The 19,482-nt window shown below is 37.1% G+C and overlaps 1 protein-coding gene across 1 annotated transcript in view; it reads right to left on the reverse strand.

Moving 5' to 3' along the window:
* Positions 1-4,587: 4,587 nt before the first annotated feature.
* LOC134819294 (uncharacterized) overlaps positions 4,588-19,482 on the reverse strand; it is a 29,467-nt gene continuing 14,572 nt past the window's right edge. Inside the window, exons 2-8 of the mRNA XM_063829164.1 lie at positions 17,495-17,605; positions 17,082-17,153; positions 8,075-8,221; positions 7,825-7,932; positions 7,598-7,717; positions 7,226-7,354; positions 4,588-5,319 (exon numbers count right to left, since the gene is read on the reverse strand). Coding sequence (XP_063685234.1) covers positions 5,137-5,319; positions 7,226-7,354; positions 7,598-7,717; positions 7,825-7,932; positions 8,075-8,221; positions 17,082-17,153; positions 17,495-17,602 — 867 coding nt within the window. The 5' untranslated portion in view covers positions 17,603-17,605 and the 3' untranslated portion in view covers positions 4,588-5,136. The remainder of the gene's footprint in view (positions 5,320-7,225; positions 7,355-7,597; positions 7,718-7,824; positions 7,933-8,074; positions 8,222-17,081; positions 17,154-17,494; positions 17,606-19,482) is intronic.

The raw sequence follows: 19,482 nt of genomic DNA on the forward strand, positions 1-19,482 counted from the left end.
GGAAGGTCGCCGCCAATTTTCAGAATGATCTCATTCAAGGAACTGAAGATATATCCAAATAATACGACAAAAATCAACGAATTTGGTCAAATTTGGTCAAATTACGCGACTTTTACAGCTAATTTTGCTCCAAAAGCCGCGCACCATCAAATATGGCACCTAGGCGAAACTCACTGATCTTTCTAAAAAGGTATGACAAATTTGGTATTGTGAAAATTCTCACAGTCTCTAGAAAACAATGGTACAAAAATTTTTAAAATCCAAGCAAGTTTATTTTTATGGTGCACCCCCTAGTATAAATCCGTTGATAACTCAAATTCTGACCATCGAAATTGCTCAAACTAATTTAGGTTCAGTAGAACATAAGTGTTTACGTACGCTGACCAAATTTCAACAAAATTGTTATATGGGAAGTATTATAACTTTTTGATTGTTTCCGGAATAATGTGCTGGCCGAAATAAGAGCTAAAAAACCATTCAATGGTCAGCGCGCGCGTCTTACGGTCGATGGCCCACTGCCTAGAAATATTATATGGTGATCCGATGGCAAGTGCTACGAAGTAGCGCGCGCCGGGCCAGACTGCATTAACAATGGTCAAGTGAGATTGAACAGTGAACAATTGAACATACCCCATATTATAACTATAAGTTTATAAGTATAAATTATGAATTAGCTTTATTAAATTTTGACGCATACAATTATAACTATAGCTAGATATTACAATGATACTAAATTCAAAAAGAAATTCATCTCAACATCAAATTCTGACAATTCAATTTATTCAACTTGTCCATTTAACTAAATATATTTATCTACTTCTAGTTAAATGGTAACACCTTGATTGGTCTTCATTGGGAAAACGAAACGCCCCTTAGTTTGACTAATTAATAGTATTAGTAATACTTACTGACAGCAGACAGGCTTACCTAGCTATAATATTCATGAACATACAGATTCGAATAGAGATTCGCATTTGACCATTGTTAATGATCTGGCCCGGCGCGCGCTACTTCGTAGCACTTGCCGTCGTAACATTTCGAGAAGAAAGCGGCGCGCGATACTTCGAAGAAATTTAGACGAGTAACATCCGTCAAGATTCGCATTCGTTGTCATGGTAACTTAACGGAAGGAAGGACTGATGACATATTTGAACCCACCTACCTCGTTCTCCAAAATCCAAGTTTTTCTGCAAAAACGTCCATTCGTAACCTTTCACTATTTTCTTTTTACAAAAGAGTGTGAACGGAAAAAATAAGCTTAGTCAGACGCAACTTTTGGTACCAAAATTATAATATTTCAATTTGAAACACAAAATTTTTCAAAAATTTGCCCAGGTTTAAAAAACGAAAATCACTATTGTAAATAGTACTGCTACAATTAATTGTATTTATATAGGCAAACCTCTAAACTGCATAATTTGATTTTATAAACCAATCAGGTTTTTACGTATTTCCTTTGAAAAAACACCAACGTTGACGTATTTACTGTCTACTCACTACTATATCTGTATATACTGTTATATGACGTAGCACTTGATAATCTGAGTATTAACGGCCATTATTTTTCATTTTTTAATGATTATAAGCATTATATTATAAATTATGCCAGACAATTGTAATATTCCAGACATGACACTCACTCCGATTTAATGCAGAGATTATCCGTTAATTACCTGGGGACCCCAGGCTATTATATTTATGTTAATAATCATATGGATGGAATGGAGATTTGGTGGAATGACAGGCTTAGCGCCGCCCAGTAAATCAGTTAAATGTTTGTTACTGCCCTGGAAGTGGAAGAGGATTAATGGAGCAGGAGACGGTTCTACATTCCACTTCCAGATAATTATCATTTTCAGTTGGGATAATATAAGGTACTTGCGTTTAGAGGGGAAGCATTAGTAAAAGTAACATTTAAATAACCAAATAAAACAAACATGTGATTAACTCACTTCCAGAGTATCAATGATAAGTTAAATTAATGCAATAATTGACATTAACAGAATTAACATATCTTAAAAAGCAGCAGTAATGTCTACAAACTACAAGAAAGAAACAATTAACAAAACCATCATCTCATAACGTAAGGTCTAATATCAGGCAATAATATTTTAATGACATGCATTAATTACACTAGCAGGAACCCGTATAACTCTAAAGTGGTGTCAAGACTCAAGAGACTAAAATAATTATTACCTATTTAAATCGCGTTTTTGACACCACTTGGGGATCCAAATTTTGGGCACTAAAATTCTTATTTCATGGCCAATTTTTTATTTTTTCATGCTGATTTGAAAAGCATAAAAGCATTTGAACCAGTCAAAAAAGTGTCAGTTGTATATCTTTTACAGTTTTTGCGGAAAGTCGCGTTAAAATTGATGCCGTGGTGTCAGTAAAATGGCACGGATCCATATATCCATATATATCGTCTCGCTTTATATATAGTAAGATTAAAGAACGTCTAGATTTAAACCACATTTTTGGAATTTATTTATTTTCGAGAGTTATCCAAATTAAAAATCGATTGCGGTACATGTGACATGTATTTTTTTTTGAAGAGAAGCCAGGCTTTGCGTTATTAATTCATAGATTTAAATTAATCCAAGTAAGAATGAAAATCGTCAAATTATCAACTCTCCATATCACATAATTAGTCCAGAAACCAAAATTACGTTTTGATACTTAAGAATTAATATGACAAAAAGTCGGGAAAATACAACGCGAACGCATAATTGCATTTAAAAAGCTACACATCACAACTGTAGAAAAGATAACTTTATCAGAATTCTTACTTATACATTTGTAATGGGGTCCTTACAAAGACTAGTTGCTTACTGAGTGGTCTTTATGAGATTACTGAGTAAGCACAGCGACAAAGTAACCTGGATAAAACCTGTATCTCTCATTTATGCAGTTATTTAATACCATTAGTGTAGCGGTCATTTAATACCATTAGTGTAGCGGTCATTTAATACCTACCATTAGTGTAGCGGTCATTTAATACCATTAGTGTAGCGGTCATTTAATACCATTAGTGTAGTAACAGCTAATCAATATCTGATTTTATTAAAGACCACCGTGCATTAAAATCAGCCATATATTTGTATATTAGCTTGTATTGTTGCCTCATAATAACAATCGAGTAAACAAAAGCTAATATTTAGCGTTTACTTTCTAAAATGCGGTTAGACTATAACTCTAATAAGAAAGAGCCACATAACTTTAAAACGGAGTTTTAGCGGTACACAGAGCTGGAGCACAAACATATTTTGTAATCAAAACCGACGAATGCTAGGTCTCTGGAGGTAAGTAAGTAACTAAGCGTTCATTCAGCACGACTTTCTCTTAACAGACATTTAGTAGAAATTGAAAAATTGCAACATAGTCACGCCCTTTCAAAGTCCCTGGTCTTTTTAATAGAGATGGTGAATCGAATGCTATTTACTTTATCTTTTTTATGAAAGTTCTTAGATCTGTTAACCTTAATTATAATTTAGCATATGTTGCGAGAAATATTTTCAGATGTTACATTTATGTTCTATTTTAGACGTTTTTTGTTAGATAAGTACCATTAATAAACTCTTTAACTAGATTTCCATCCTATCGCCAAACTTAGGTTAAACTAATTTGACATTCCATCTACTCGACTACTTTCGAACAGGTATAAATATAACATGGTTTAAATATATAGGGGCTAGGACCGCTAGGTGGCTAACTAATATGTTTCTAGTATAATCTATAATTTTACCACTATGCAAACTGCTGAGTTGATAATTTTACTTGGAATAAATTTAGTTCCCAAATAATCTAGAGCGGTGCTCCGCCAGAGTAATAATACAGCAGCAAGGTATATCTACCACCACCGCCAAATTAAACACCAATCAAATAGCGGAAAGTTAATTCGCAAGGCATATTATGGATATAATATCGACCAGCGCGTCCATCATATTAGATGGACGCGCTGAAATTGGAAATATTTAGTCAAATCAGGAGCTGTCAGGTGCACATAGTCTCGGGCTCGCAGTGGAGGTGACAAGTCTAATAAAGGATTTACACAGGACACCAACGTGACATTTCGAGTGCTGTTCACGTGACAGTTCAAGTGCTGTTCACGTGACAGTTCGAGTGCTGTTCACGTGACAGTTCAAGTGCTGTTCACGTGACAGTTCAAGTGCTGTTCACGTGACAGTTCAGGTGCTGTTCACGTGACAGTTCAAGTGCTGTTCACGTGACAGTTCAAGTGCTGTTCACGTGACAGTTCAAGTGCTGTTCACGTGACAGTTCAAGTGCTGTTCACGTGACATTTCAAGTGCTGTTCACGTGACAGTTCAAGTGCTGTTCACGTGAGTCCAAATATGTTCCTAACTCTAGAGTACTGCGTAATTAATTATGTGCTATTCCCATTGTGTGGTTAAACAGAGGTCCATCCAAAGAATTGTAAAATGTGAGGATGCTAAAGCTGAGTAGTATTAATATGCTCATAAATTTAATAAGTTGTGAGCACCCTGCCAGCCTAAAGTTTAGTTTTCTACTCCACGCTACTGAGTAGTCTACATATTTTGAAGGTTTACAAATGACTTGTTTTTACCAATTCGAGCACAAAATGACGCAAAAAATGTTGATGAAAACAACTGGTGCTGTACTATCCGTTAAGTTACTTTTAATTGTTACTTAACTTTATTTAACAGAATACGGTCTTACAATAGTGCTGAACAAATTAATACTGTACTAAATTAATACTTAAGGAACTAAACCTATCTACATTTAGCTTCAACATAATATAAATGAAATCATCGTCACGACCGCACTGAATAAAAAGAACAGATATTTATTTCAATTTGCAATGTCTTTGATCCTAGTTCTCTACGGAGGTCCGTTCAGTTTAGTATTTATATCGTCCAGATATGTCATCAGTGAGTTCAAATCAGGGCAGTATAGTTATTTATAGAGCTCACTAGGGTTCATTTTGAGCTGAACGAAAGTCCACGACTAACAAACCACTTCCTCTTGAATCGTAACTCCAATTATGTCTGGTTTTCGTGCCTAACCCTCAATTGTGGATCACTTCTCAACTGGATAGCGACTTCCCGTGATAAAATTGACTATATTAAGTGTAATATGTACAGATCTGTGAGTCTATAATTCTTCAGTTGGTGAGCTTTCAGGCTGAGCAGCTGATTTGAATAATCCTGAAATTGTGTCTGAAATGCTCGGATAGGAGAGGTAGAGGTAGGCGAGTGTGTTGGAAACAACTGCCAACAAAATAAATACGATGAAGATTTTGAGGGCGAGACTCTTTCTCTCAGCAGCTCTCTCGTCCTGAAATAAGTTTAATCAGCATGAAAATATTTATTATTTAAATACTTCCAAAACTAATATTCACGATTATCTTGCGAGCGGTGAAATTTAGTGAATACAATTTAGTAAATTTTAAATGACCCCTTCGATGGTTAAGATTTAGCTTTATTAAGTCTGTTTGATCAGCATCATTATATTTATTACTTAAATACTTCCAAAACTTCACGATTATTTAAATAACGACTAAATTTTAAATGACCCAATCGATGCCCATTTGACCAAAATTTGATGTTAGAATTAGAATTAGAATTAGAATTAGAATCAAATTTACACAGCAATACAATAAGAATAAAAAATAATTTAAGAAGCTTCAATCTGCTGTGCAGGACATTCAAGTCAGTCGAAAACTGTTAGCAGAACACCCTTCTAGGGACATAAGGATATAGTTTGTAAAACATAATGAGTAATAAATTAATGAGTGATAAAATAAGATATGATTTAACAGTGAACTGTGGGCATGAAGGTAACAATTAAGATTACATAGATGCCCACTTTGGAATTACGTTAGTAATGTTATTTACAGTTATACACAAAGAAGTATAGAACAATAATAGATTGGCAATGATAACAAATGGGAACGAATAAAGGAGATGTTTAAGGTTCTATACTTCTAGAAATAGGTCATATAACGCAGGGGGCCTTTCCACCAGATAAAAACTCCAGCACCATAAAATTTGTTTCAGTTGTCACATAGCTAGAGTGTAGAAATAGTCGAAACTATTGTTTATTTCATAGGATGAGACTCCTTGAATTACATCTGACATAAATTTAGATTTCATACATTGTGAGAATTTTACACTACATTCTATAGTCCTTATGTTCTCTGGAATTGTATTCCAACATTTTGCACCTAAATATGTAAAGGTTTTGTGTGTTCTGGATTTGTGAATATAAAGGTTGCACCTCTCAGCATCACGTGATCCTCCGGATACATAAGAAAATTTATCTGTGAATGATGATGGTGCAGCCTCATTAAGAATTTTATACATATACGTTGATAGATGGAGTTGTCTTCTTAAGTGTAAGGGTAACCACTTCATGTTTCGATATACATTTACTGATGTATAAATGGGCATCATTTTCATCATTTTTCGATGAAAATTAAGGGGGCAGGGGGGGTCTTTATGAAATTTCTCTCGAAATTGATTTTATAGTTGTTTCTAATAGAGGGGAGTGATATCTATCTGCTACTTTTGGTCCCATGGAAAAATATTGTTCCTAGACGAAATTATTGCCAGTCAAAGGTCAGCGCTCATGTGTAATTGTATTGCGCGAGCGATTTTCAATCGCGCGCCCTGAAAATCGAGTCTAAAAATCTATCTCCTCCTACATTTTTTGAGCAATCACCTTGAAACTTTCAGGATATGTTCTAAGGACCATTTAGAAACTTTTGCTCGTTTTAGAATTTCAAGATAGGCCTTTACAAAATTTGTATTAGATTTTGAAAATCTTGGACCTCTTTTTTTGACGATTTTTCCAGGTCCAAGATTTTCAAAATGGAATAGAAAATGTTTAAAAGGCCTATCTCGAAATTCTAAAACGAGCAAAAGTTTCTAAATGGTCCTTAGAACATATCCTGAAAGTTTCAAGGTGATTGCTCAAAAAATGTAGGAGGAGAGATTTTTAGACTCGATTTTCAGGGCGCGCGATTGAAAATCGCTTGCGCAATACAATTACACATGAGCGCTGACCTTTGACCGGCAATAATTTCGTCTAGGAACAATTTTTTTCCATGGGACCAAAAGTAGCAGATAGATATCACTCCCCTCTATTAGAAACAACTATAAAATCAATTTCGAGAGAAATTTCATTAAGACCCCCCCCCTGCCCCCTTAAGTTGGATAGCATCAGCTTAAAGGTGACTGACCTGAGAGCTAGTAGTACTGAGACCATCCACCTCAACCAGGGGTTCTGGAGACGGTAACTCGTCGTCACTAAAGAGAGCTCCTGAACAAGCTTCGTGCTGCTTCTTGATACGCTGTGATCTTCTTTTAAACTGCAGTTTAGTAGGTTAATATCACCAGGTCATTGCTGCCGCAGTGTTTGTCAGAAATAACGGTAATGTGCGGTGATGCTGATATCAGCTCTTATTTCCCACACAAGCGAGCTCAACTTGAAGTGAAAAGTAGGCAATACATATTTCAGAGGAATAAATGTATAAAATTATCAACCAATTTAAATCGAATTGGTATTTAATTAACTGCGAAGTTAATTCCTTTAACTAAGACAATAAACTAACCGTCGTCTTAGTGATAAAGGTCTCTTTCTGATCAGTCACCTCTTTCTCAAGTTCCTCATCAGAATCAGTTATATCTGAGACATCCTCCTCTTCTGGACTTGAAGTTCCGTTTCTGATAACCTATGGGAAATGACCCAGGTTAAACTTGTTAAGATTGCTAAGTTTTCGTTTTTAAAGCTTACATAACGAGAAGGTTTTTAACCTTGTTAACATAGATCCCATCTAACCTGTTCCTCAACCTCTGTCACTGTTTCCTCTGTCACTTGTTCTTCTTGGAGAACAACATGCTCATCTGAACCAACATCTTCCTTTGTGATCTGAACATCAACACTTACCTGAACATTTATAGGTATAAAAATGTGTTATATAGTTATATATAATATAGCATGGTTATAGCTTGGGCTGCGCAGTTATCATAGCATGGGCTGCGCAGTTATCATAACATGTAATAATACAAATAATTTAACCAACAATCACCTCTTCTGATTGACGGTCAGCAGATTCCAGCTCGTCGATAACAGCTGAGGCGTGGTTCATAGGACTGGCATCTAGTTTTATAGGACTGCTATCTAGCTTCAGTAGGTTTGAGGTCACTGATTGTAAATCTACTGTTGCCATCGTCGTCTGGAATTATTGGAAGTTTAATAAACACACCCAGTTCATTTTATAATGCCAAAAATAGTCATAAAATCAGGAATATCGTAGGAGCCGCGAATAATTCCACCCACGAAGTTCCCTTAAATTGTTTCCCCCGAATTCATGGCTAAACTTACCAGTATTTGACCCATGAGTCAATGAAAAAATGGACTATTTTAAGCGACATACTCTCAAGTCAATTTAGCAATCACGCAAATACTTTAATATTGCCTAAATTTTGACAACAGAAATGGCATTTGTTAATCCAAGCACAAGCGCCTGATATCTATTTAGCTGACAAGTTAAACCGATCGCCATCAATAATCAGTTTTACCGTCAACTCGGAGATTATAAATTAATATTTTGCCTTAGATCCTAAGGGGTCGTTCACATATTACGTAATCAGCCGAGGGGGGAGGGGGTTTCCAAATGATTACGCTAGTGTAATTTTGACACAATAGCTATGTGTGAAACTGATTACGGAGGGGGTGGGGAATTGTTCAAAAGTGATTACGTAATATGTGAACGACCCATAATCCCTTATCCCTAATACATTAAAACCCCGATTCACCGTAAACTCCAATTTACTGTACAATTTTCGTATCCCCAAACTACGCGGTAAATCAGGGTTTTACTGTATAGGCATGCAGAAGCACAAAATCAGTAACCGAAGCAGTTCGAGAAAACAGCTAATATTAGAAGATGAACTATTAAATGGATGAACTTTTAGCAAGACTGACGCATCATGGAGAAGACAGAACATGGAGCAGTGGATAGATTCCTCCCCAAATAACACAGGGGAAACGCGACACTTTCTTGAAGGATAAAACAGTGGCACTTCTGCAACTTGCATTCTTGACGGATTGCCAAATTGTAGTAAACAAAATTTGGGCGGTAAATTATAGAAGGTGGTCCGATTTTTTTTTCAAACGAGTCTATTCTGAACTCACTACTGCGCCCTTACAACACGCACAATCGATTCGCGCGCGCGGTTATTTGATGCAAAATGGACTCGGGTGTCCCATTGAGGTTTAAGATGACGTCCCCAAATATGCAACTCATCTACTCGAAAGAAACACGATATTACATAGACAAAGATTCAGTAATGGTTTAATTTCGCATGCTGTTATTGATAATATTAGTTTATAATGACTATCAAAAGCAGGCTCAACGATCAGATGCACGATTTACGACCAGCAGTCGTACATCGGCAAAAACAAGAAAGATGGCCAGAAGGTAAAAATAGGATGTTGCAAGCGCGGCAAATTCAAAACAACACTTTCTGGATACCATAAACGGGACGAAGAATTGACATGTACTAAATGATTATGTTGAGTATGAAGTCTAGGTTGGAAGCTTGAACATTGGGCATGTTTTGGGTGACCAGTAACCATTACTAAACTGAACTTCTGAAAGAGATGGCTGGACCAATGTTCAAGTACCACGTTTATTGCGATGAGCAAGGTATCATACGTACCATTAAACTAAATCTATTACATTTATTGATGAAGCGATGTAACAGAGTCGACATATTTTAATGTTGCCATGGGGTGGCAAGTCCCCATTCATCGCAGTCCGATAATTTCACTGCATCTAAATTAAGAAACAATTAAATCAATTGTACCGATAAATTCCTAAAGCTCCAGATAGGTGGGTATATTCACATAACGTAAACGTTAAATATAAATATGCTGTCCTACTGTCTATATTTAAGCAAAACGTAACAGGTAACTAAGCCATGTGCAGTTGAGAAGTTAGTAGAAATGGTCATAGTAGCCTCCTTAGGTAATGTACAATCCTATTGGGTCTTAGCTTCATTGAAATCAAATTTAAACCGTCCCAAATGGGCAGCTTTAAATAAGAACAGAAGATTGGAGCATTGAACCCTAATGATCAATATTGTGGCCTCTAAATTGAGGAAGCTAACTAACGTACAGTGCGTGTACTAAGAATGGAATGCTAAATACCTGCCAAACACTCAAATAAGGAACCGTAATATCATCTCTAAGCTATACCTGCATACCCACTACACATACCATGCAACTTGAAAGAGAGATAGTAAGAGAATACTAGATTTTGTAAGGGAACTTTATTGAGATGAGAGACGAACCATTGCTAGACTGAGCGAAAGTGAAGGTAGAGTAGCAACACACAGTACACACGCTGGCAACTAACTGAACATTGACTAACAGTACAGTACTAAATAGTCAATTTATGTGTGGTTATGGAGACTGACTGACGAAGCACCAGAGAAGAAGAGACAATCTCTCTAACAAGGTATAAACATGTATTATGTAGCCTAATTATACCGGTCTAGTGTTGAGAGGTACAACCTCTGAACTAGACCACTTAGTCACGTGTCTTAGAGACACACTTGGTTACATGCCAACTAGAACTTTCTAGAAAATGCATTGTGAACATTTGATGTGGTGACATTATGTACATATATTACAGCTGAAGATTGGTATCATTGCAGGTTGTAAAATTATAATTGTTTACGGTAAGAAGACGAATATCAGTTATTATGAATGGTGATTATGAACGAGAATAAAAATAGGACAATTATGTCTTGTACTTAGCAAGAAATAACACTACCTATCATCATAGTACATCATATACGGTATATGTTGATATGTTGATATGTGGATATGTTGATATGTTGATAAAATATGTTGACGGGGTATGGATAAACATTAAGATCTGTCGAAAAGTCCAGGAGCGTCAAGAAAGATAAAGCAAACAAATCACGGCTAAGAAAGTAATAAAATACTGCAGACATGAATCGGAGATATATGAATAGAATCGGGGATAATAAGCTTCTTCACTGCATGTACTGAGTAAAAGAGACAAAACAGTTTATAGAAATACTACACGAAGAGTGTGGCACCATTGCGGGTAGATCTGCCTGAGTACCGCAGTCACGTACACAGGCAGTAATTAAGTTGCAGAGTCTAGCAGGGTGCTATTGTTATTTGGCAACATTCCAACACATCGCATCATTGGTTAACGTGCTATTATTTGGTGTGCTGAAGTAATTCCTAAAAGGGATCGTTTACATACTACGTAGCCAGCCTTGGGAGGGGGCAGGGGAGGGGGGCTGGTGATTTAGCTCACTCCAATTCTACAAATTAGCTATGTGTAAAGTGTCTTACCGAGGGAGGAGGGTCTTGAATGACAAAAATCTGGCTAGATGCCTATTGCATCGATAGATTTGAAGTTTAATTCGATGCAATTTCATGTGATTCGATGATTTCGATCCAAGAACAAATTTTGAGCAGCTTATCCAAATTTGACATAATTTTCTTGCAACAGCAATAAGTGCAGTGTGTAAACACGTTTAAGAATGTAGCTTGAATCTTGATCTAATCACAAACAAATTAGAGGAGAGAAGTAAAAATCTGGAACAATAAATATGGCGATATTGATCTGAGTTGAACAAACAAATCAACGGTGAACTACTGATAAATGTTTGCAGGACTCAATATGATGGTGTTCAACTGAAATTGAAATCTTACAGTATTACCTGAACAATGCAAACTTATAAACTAATCGACAAAAGCAAACTCAATTTAGCACTCACAGTCACTAAACTCTCAATCGAAATCTAAAACGGACAGCTTGTATTTGAAGGCTTGAGAAAGAGTACAAAACCTATTTTAAGGAATGTGACAAGAAGGAACACAGCAAGCAGGTGAGTGTTGCTTTCAACAACTTCAAGAATAAGGCGGGAGTACCAATATCCCTTTGTGCAGGCGGCTGCAGTTGTACGAAGCTATAGTAGTCAAGTAGTTTGTGTTGTTATACATACAACTAGTGCTTCAGCAATACTGGTATATATGGAAGGTTCCGACGAACAATGAGAATGTGTGCAAAGACTGCAAACATGTCAAAAGGTATAAAACTATGATGACGAGGCTAGTGCAGGACTAAGTCCATTAAGACGCACTCTGAAACTTAACCAACCCAATTTAAGAGCACCAAATCGAATGATCACTGTGAAAGTTAATTAGGAGCTATAGTGACACCGGGCAACACAAGAAGATAGACTTCCCAGTTAACAACAGTTAACAACAGTGGTATTCGTATCTCTACCTACATTGCAGGTGGAGATATCAAGATATCTCATATCCCAGAAATCAGGGACAATATATCTTATATCACAAAGGGATTAAGAAAATAGTGAAGGCTGCTGGCTGTCGCAACACGTACCTTAATACAAATGAACCCCATCAAACACGACTCGTGCAAGAGCACCGGTCGGTAAAGACTAAATACCTTCGAGCGGATAGGGCCGTGTAATGAGGGAATATCAGGAATGTAAAGGTATGCAACGCCTGGAGGGGCAGGCAGCGTGGTGATATAGAGAAACAAAACTAAGCTCCCTCGGAATGTTTTTGTATTGTCACGAACACCGTGCTGCCCTGTCATTGGTCTGTTTACAACACGTGACTAACTAGGGGCCCTCCTATTGGCTGTCTGCAAGGAGTCGCGAGTGTGAGAAACGTGATCCCTTCCCGCCGTAATTTGTCCTCCATTTCAATGTGCTAGATACAGGGCATAAGACGTGATACCCGCTCTGTACCTAAACGTGCAGATGAGGATTGTAAGGTAAGACCGTAATTTTACGGTAATCAAATCTTCACAATAAAATTCGGATCCTATACTAGACCGTCCCTGGACTACCTATTTTAAACATTCCAGGCACGGGCTCAAAGCTTTTAACTAAAGTCTTGATTCTCTTGAACTAACTAAAAACAAAACAAAAAGAATTGTGCCACAATTAAAGGCTCAATGTAACTGTCGTCACAGGCAGTCAGGAATGTAGCGAGTAATAATTGGACGTGGAATTAGTCAGATGTTCCACAGTGTATTACTATTACAAGTACACTGTACCTACAGGTACAAGGTCCTCAGTGCAGGTACAACAAAACGAAGCACAACGTAATAATGAGAGAGGCTACATGTTAATAATGAGAGAGTGTGGACCACACTGCATAATGTGAGTGTTCACACGTACCAACTGATGTCCCAGGCTGCATAATATGCAGAAAATATGCGCAGGTTTTAATATTTACATATTGTTCAAGGTCCACCTAATGAGGCGGGAAGTATGGCGGAAATACCATAGAAACATTCTGGATATGTTTATAAACATTCCAGGATATGTTTATATAAATGTAACTTTCGGCTAAACTAATAAATGTCACAAGGTGTGACACTAAGTTACATGTAACATGCAGAGTGCCGACTGTAAGTGTGATTAATGATACCGCGCTCCCAGGGGGGGGGGGGGGGGGAAAGGGGGGGGGGGGGCTACAAGGATACCTTAATTCCCAAAAATTTGGGCGACAAAAAATTTGAGCGGGCCTCTCGCCCAAATTTTTTGCAGACCAAATTAATTGCATAAATCTTTTCCGTCTGCTAAATTTTTTGCTAACCAAACTTTTGGCATTTGGCCTGTGGCCCTGAAATCTATAAAAAGATGGCTTTTTCTTCATATCCAAGTGAAATAATATTTGAAATTTTAGTTTTCTAATTCTGCTTAAAATTGAAAGCAAAATTACTGGAATAATAAGGAATAATAATGAACTAAGGCAAATATCTAACTGAAATTTTAGTGGAAAATCGTTCATTTTTCGAAGAATTTGTGCCCAAATTTTCGGTCGCCCAAATGAGTTCAAATTTTCTGCCCAAATTTTTCGGGCTCAAATAAATTGTGCTCAAAATAATGGCACACAAATTTTTGGGAACTAAGGTAGTCTAGTTGGTAACACGAACTGATAATTGGGCCAATAGTGAGTAGTGCAGACTGGTAACTGGTAACAAGTTACTATTATACTACGGTTCTGGAATCCTGCCAATGCCGCGTGACAGAAAGGCTTACTACGTACGTCCTAAATAACGAAATGGGAAACCACTGTTCGCACTTCGCATCCATTGCGAATTCTCGAATGAGAAGGTGATCTGTTTTCATATCAACGCCCTTATCGACGGTTCCTTTTCTTTATTATATTCAATGGTTAGATGAATCAAAAAGATTTGATTATACAAATATATTATATAAATAATAAATTAGCCTACAAATTTTATTTTAAAGGCATCGAAATGCTGATATGATTATCAAACCAGCACAAGGGAGGTTTGTTAATCATTTCAGTGAAAGGTGTTTCAAATTGATAAAATATGTTAAACGTAAATATAAACTTATGAATAATGAATAAACAAAGGGGCCAGGGGCCACAAGGTCAGTGAAACAGGAGCGACTACGGAAAAATAGTACAGATATAATGTATTGCCGACGCGACGGTTTATACAATCATCACATCTATAAGTAGAATCCACCGCGCGACGCGGTAGTTGGATATAAAGTTTAAATAAAGTTAATTTTGATCTAAATTAGAGTTAAATGTTAAAGGAAATCTTGTTGAGCTTGCACATAATGATTGAAGTTCTGTGCTACTGTTAAACGTAGTTTATTATGCTTGCATTAAAATCAAGGTAAGCCATGATTTCACGGTTGGAGATTGGAGAGATTGAAAACAGTTATAATATATCCGCAGATTTAGGTCTCCGTGTACATATATATAATATGGGTCTGATGTCAAGGTTGGTCTGATAAGTTAAAAACTTCAAAAGAGAAGATCGGAATTTTTATATACCCATCATCTAATACTATTTCTCAACGGAATATCATTTATTGAGGACACATTAATTAGAGGCAATAAGCTTAACACATTCCTCACTCCAAGGGGGGAGGGGCTCCGTTTTATTATTTAAACATCTTGAGGAAGTCATTACGGGGTTTAAAAACATGACCAATCTAGCTACTATCGCCATCGTTGGCAAAATAGCGAAAACAACTTTCGAACATTTTTAATTTTACCACTTATTTTACATTATAAACAATAAGCATAGACGTTTATTAAGAACCCCTATAATCCTGTATAGATTGATCTATGATCATTGCATGCATTTATTATACATACATTGTCATTTACCATATTCAGGCTGTACTAGCAGTATATTCATTTTCGATCTAAGTGTGTACTGTGTAGTTTACCGGAGTTTACCTTTGCTAAAGCATCACAATACAAATATCTTTTCTTTTAACTCATAAGTTATACTATCATAAATTATCTAAATGCTCTCTTGCCTTCCATTACATGTTCCATAATAGAATATATAGATAATCCTGCTACTTTTAGACTGCCACATTTATATATTGTCACCTGTGTGGTAAACATTTGTCTTCTACTGAAAACAATGTATATGTACCTGAACGAACTAACCATACCTTATTCCTCTTCTTTGATGTCGATCCAAATTATTACAAAATATCCTCGCACAATCGTAACTGCAGTTTTACAGAACTCTAAATGCTTAATGAATACACTTGCAGGTATCACCCGTATTCATACTCAGAATTTAGTCTCGTCGTTTTCCAATACGAGATTGGGGAGGGGTTCTATAACCAACCAACCAACCTTATTCCATGAGCACTTTAATTGTGTACATTTTGTTATATAGGGACATCCAAAATTCACATTCCTTTAACGTCTAATCACACCCACCAACTGTACCCGCAATATCTACACCCCCTCTACACTCGAGTCTATCCAGCATCTATACCGCGAGTTTACTGCACTCGTCTCTTTATATCCCGCCTTTTTATAAGTGTATCTGATGAGAAGGTACATACCCAGCCCCGTACATACCCAGCCCCGTACATTCCCAGCCCCGTACATACCCAGCCCCGTACATACCCAGCCCCGTTCATGCCCAGCCCCGTACACACCCAGCCCCGTACATACCCAGCCCCGTACATACTACATACCCCGCCCCGTACATGCCCAGCCCCGTACATACCCAGCCCCGTACATACCCAGCCCCGTACATACCCAGCCCCGTACATACCCAGCCTCGTACATGCCCAGCCCCGTACACACTCAGCCCCGTACATACCCAGCCCCGTACATACCCAGCCCCGTACATACCCAGCCCCGTACACACCCAGCCCCGTACATACCCAGCCCCGTACTTTATGAATATTACTATAACAATGTATAAGATACTATTCCGTGAAATACCACAGGTACTACTACTATTCCGTGGAATGGCTAACCTCTTCCTAAAACCTGATTACGACTGGGGTCAGGATTCCAGGTCACGTTTATATTATGAGCGCTTTCATTACTAATATGCAGACGAATGAGATAACCTCATTACATAGTTTCCGGCATGTTTTCACCTAGTGATTATCATGCCATAACAGCATCTTGAAGATCTACCCACTATAACTAGTAATAAGTTCTCAAAAGATTCCATGCTTTATATTTCAATAGATGGTGGGTCGTGTAACCACACAATATCGTATGAGAAGGCATGTGATAAATGTATAATAATAACAATATGTGTTCAGTTACTTACAACACAACACGTAGGGGACCATGACCAGTGCTGTGATATTTCAAACAAGAGGAACTTTACGTTTCCTAGCTGTGTAACACTAAGTTACCAGCCCCCCTTATATACGAGTGTTTGTAAAGTGCAGCAGTGTAAAGTGCAGCTGGTGCCACTCACTAGTGTACACCACTCCGTGTGTGGAAACACTGTCTTACACACTTTACACCACATGTCAATTAGGCAATTAAAGAGAGAGAGAGAGAGAGAGAGGGAGAGAGCTGGACCGTATTGCGACAAACGGTTCCTTGTTGTTCAAAAGACTTAAGTCGACTTGCACTTGGGCAAATAAATAGATGTTTTTTAATAATAAATAATTAATGCACCACGTTCAAGTCTTGAAATATTTTATTTAGCTGTGAGAAATATTCTCTAAAAATGTACATACCCTTCGGCGGGTGTAGGGCGGTGAGTAAGGGTCCGACTTTTCCAACTCTTCAGTGACTGGGGTTAAACTTGCCTGGAATTGGGATGTAGTTAGACTAATGTCATGTTAGAGATAATTCAAATATTATACATAAGCCATCTTTTGGCCAATTGGATTCCTCCTTATAAACTATAAAGCTACTTTACACACAACTATAGTGTAGAAATTACACAATTGATTACTCAATACATTTCAGGAGGATTTTGTACTCATAGAACAAGTTCGCAATACTGAAGTAGATATTGCTGTTTCCTGGATACACTCAGGACTTAACAATATTAACTGACAGTTACATGTTGATGGAATAAAATGTGTTTTCCAAATTTCATAGTAAAAGTAATTCAAAAAGCGTGTTTCCTTAAATAATTGCTTACCTCCAACAGGGAAAGAAGTTCAGCTTTACGGAGAGTACTTCTGTATACTATACCCAAATCGTCCAGTTCTAACTTTATTTGGCTAACAGTCTTCTTTGTCAGAGTCATGCTATAAGTTGGAATGTAATAATGATGTGGATCTGTAAATGTATATTGTATAGTAGAATAATATAGCAAATTGTTTTAAAACCACAGATGACACTGTGACAGATTCTATTAGCTATTAGGCATGATAGCATGAACTTTGTTGTTTATTACAGCAAATTAAGTTCACAAACTAGCACCTCAACTAATTTTGTTACAACGAGCATATCACTAAAATAAGAATTTCTTAGTCTGGCAAGTACAGTGTCCTATTGGGAGATCAATGACTGAGGATTAAATGAGAAGGAGCAGCCCTGCCAATGGATCTCTCATCTCATATCTTGTAGGTTACCCTTCAGATCAAATTTACACAATAATACTTTGCTATATAAACCTTCCCAACTAGTATAAAGATGGTCAACAAGATAAGCCTATTGCCAGGCTAAGTGGCTGAATGGTTAGTATCTGCCTTCTGAGCAGAAGGTTCAGGGTTCAGGCTAATGATCTCATTGCATTTGTGCAACATTACACGTCTTGGTAATATCTTGTCAGTTGACTCAGCTGAATGATCGGAAAACCGTGATTGAGGGTCAATTTAGGAGGGCAAGGGGGCCTACAAATATATCAAGAATCTTCTCATGTATAATAATAATAGTTAATAGTTATAGTATAGTAGATTTACTGAAGGGGTCTTCTAGTAAGATTCTTGATCTTTTAGCAGGTACCCTTCCTCATTTAATTCTCAATCAAGTTTCCTATTATTCGGCTGAGTCGGCCAGAAGTGTACCTGTATCCCTTCAGTGCATCTGCATCGCACTGTTAACATGGTACAAAATAGTATTTAAAAAAAGATATTAGCTGTCACAAAGAGAGCTGTCTCGTTGTTTATAACTTGATCACCCCAAAATTGGATACAATTTAAAGTAGGGTGGGGTTCAAATAATGTGTGGTACAGGTATGTATGGTGTAATAATTCATGATCCAATTAACGGCAGAGACATGGTTCAATTACCGTCAAGTGCTTCAAAAAATCATCCCCCAAGACATTTGCTGACAAAATGGCTGACGTGGATAGATGTTGATAGAGTGGGTGTTGCAGCAAAAAGGTTTAGTTCAGGCTACATGAGAGCTTGCACCTCTGAGTAGTAATGTAAAGGTTCCAATCATACCAAGAAAAGCTTAACAAACAACAAATGTTTACAAAGCAAGTAAAGTTTCTAAATTATGCTACGAGAAACGCATTGTCAACACCAACTTTATTCTAAGGATATCCCATCAGTACATCTTCAATTTTATGTACCGTAAACATATTTCCTTCAGTATAGTTAAGAAGACAACAATTTCAAGTCATTGCCTTCGTTCTCAGGACTCTTTATATTCTGTTAAGTTATTATCTATTTTAGATTTAATGATTCTGCAAGTAAAATTATTCAAACAATATACACATAATATAGCAATGACCCTATATAAAAATAATTATAATTATAAAAATTCTGTAAAAATGGTACAAATTTAAAAACTGAGGTAAAATAAAACCCTTTGTAATAATATATGTAAAATCCACTAAATCACATCACAACAAAAAGCAGTTTAGACCACCATCCAACAAGCACTCCATGACCTTTTAGGGTTTAAGAGTGTTGATCAGGTTAAGGTCCAAATCACTTATTGCCGTGGGTGGAAGGGTTCTGGTACCTCTGTACCCCCTGATAGAGATTATACAGGTTCTGAGTAGATCAAAACGCAGTCTGCGTCTGACAAATGACATCACATCACAATACCGTTGGCCTTTCTTTAGGCTGATCTTTTCAGCGAGATGTTTTAGGAACTGTGAAGCCTCGGTTGCCATTCCTCCTGTAGTACTGAACACCAGTGGCGTGAAGGAAGCCTTTTCAACATTTAGG

This window comes from Bolinopsis microptera, chromosome 8, assembly GCF_026151205.1.
Source record: "Bolinopsis microptera isolate Bmic1 chromosome 8, MBARI_Bmic_1.0, whole genome shotgun sequence".
In the NCBI taxonomy this organism is placed as follows: Eukaryota; Metazoa; Ctenophora; class Tentaculata; order Lobata; family Bolinopsidae; genus Bolinopsis; species Bolinopsis microptera.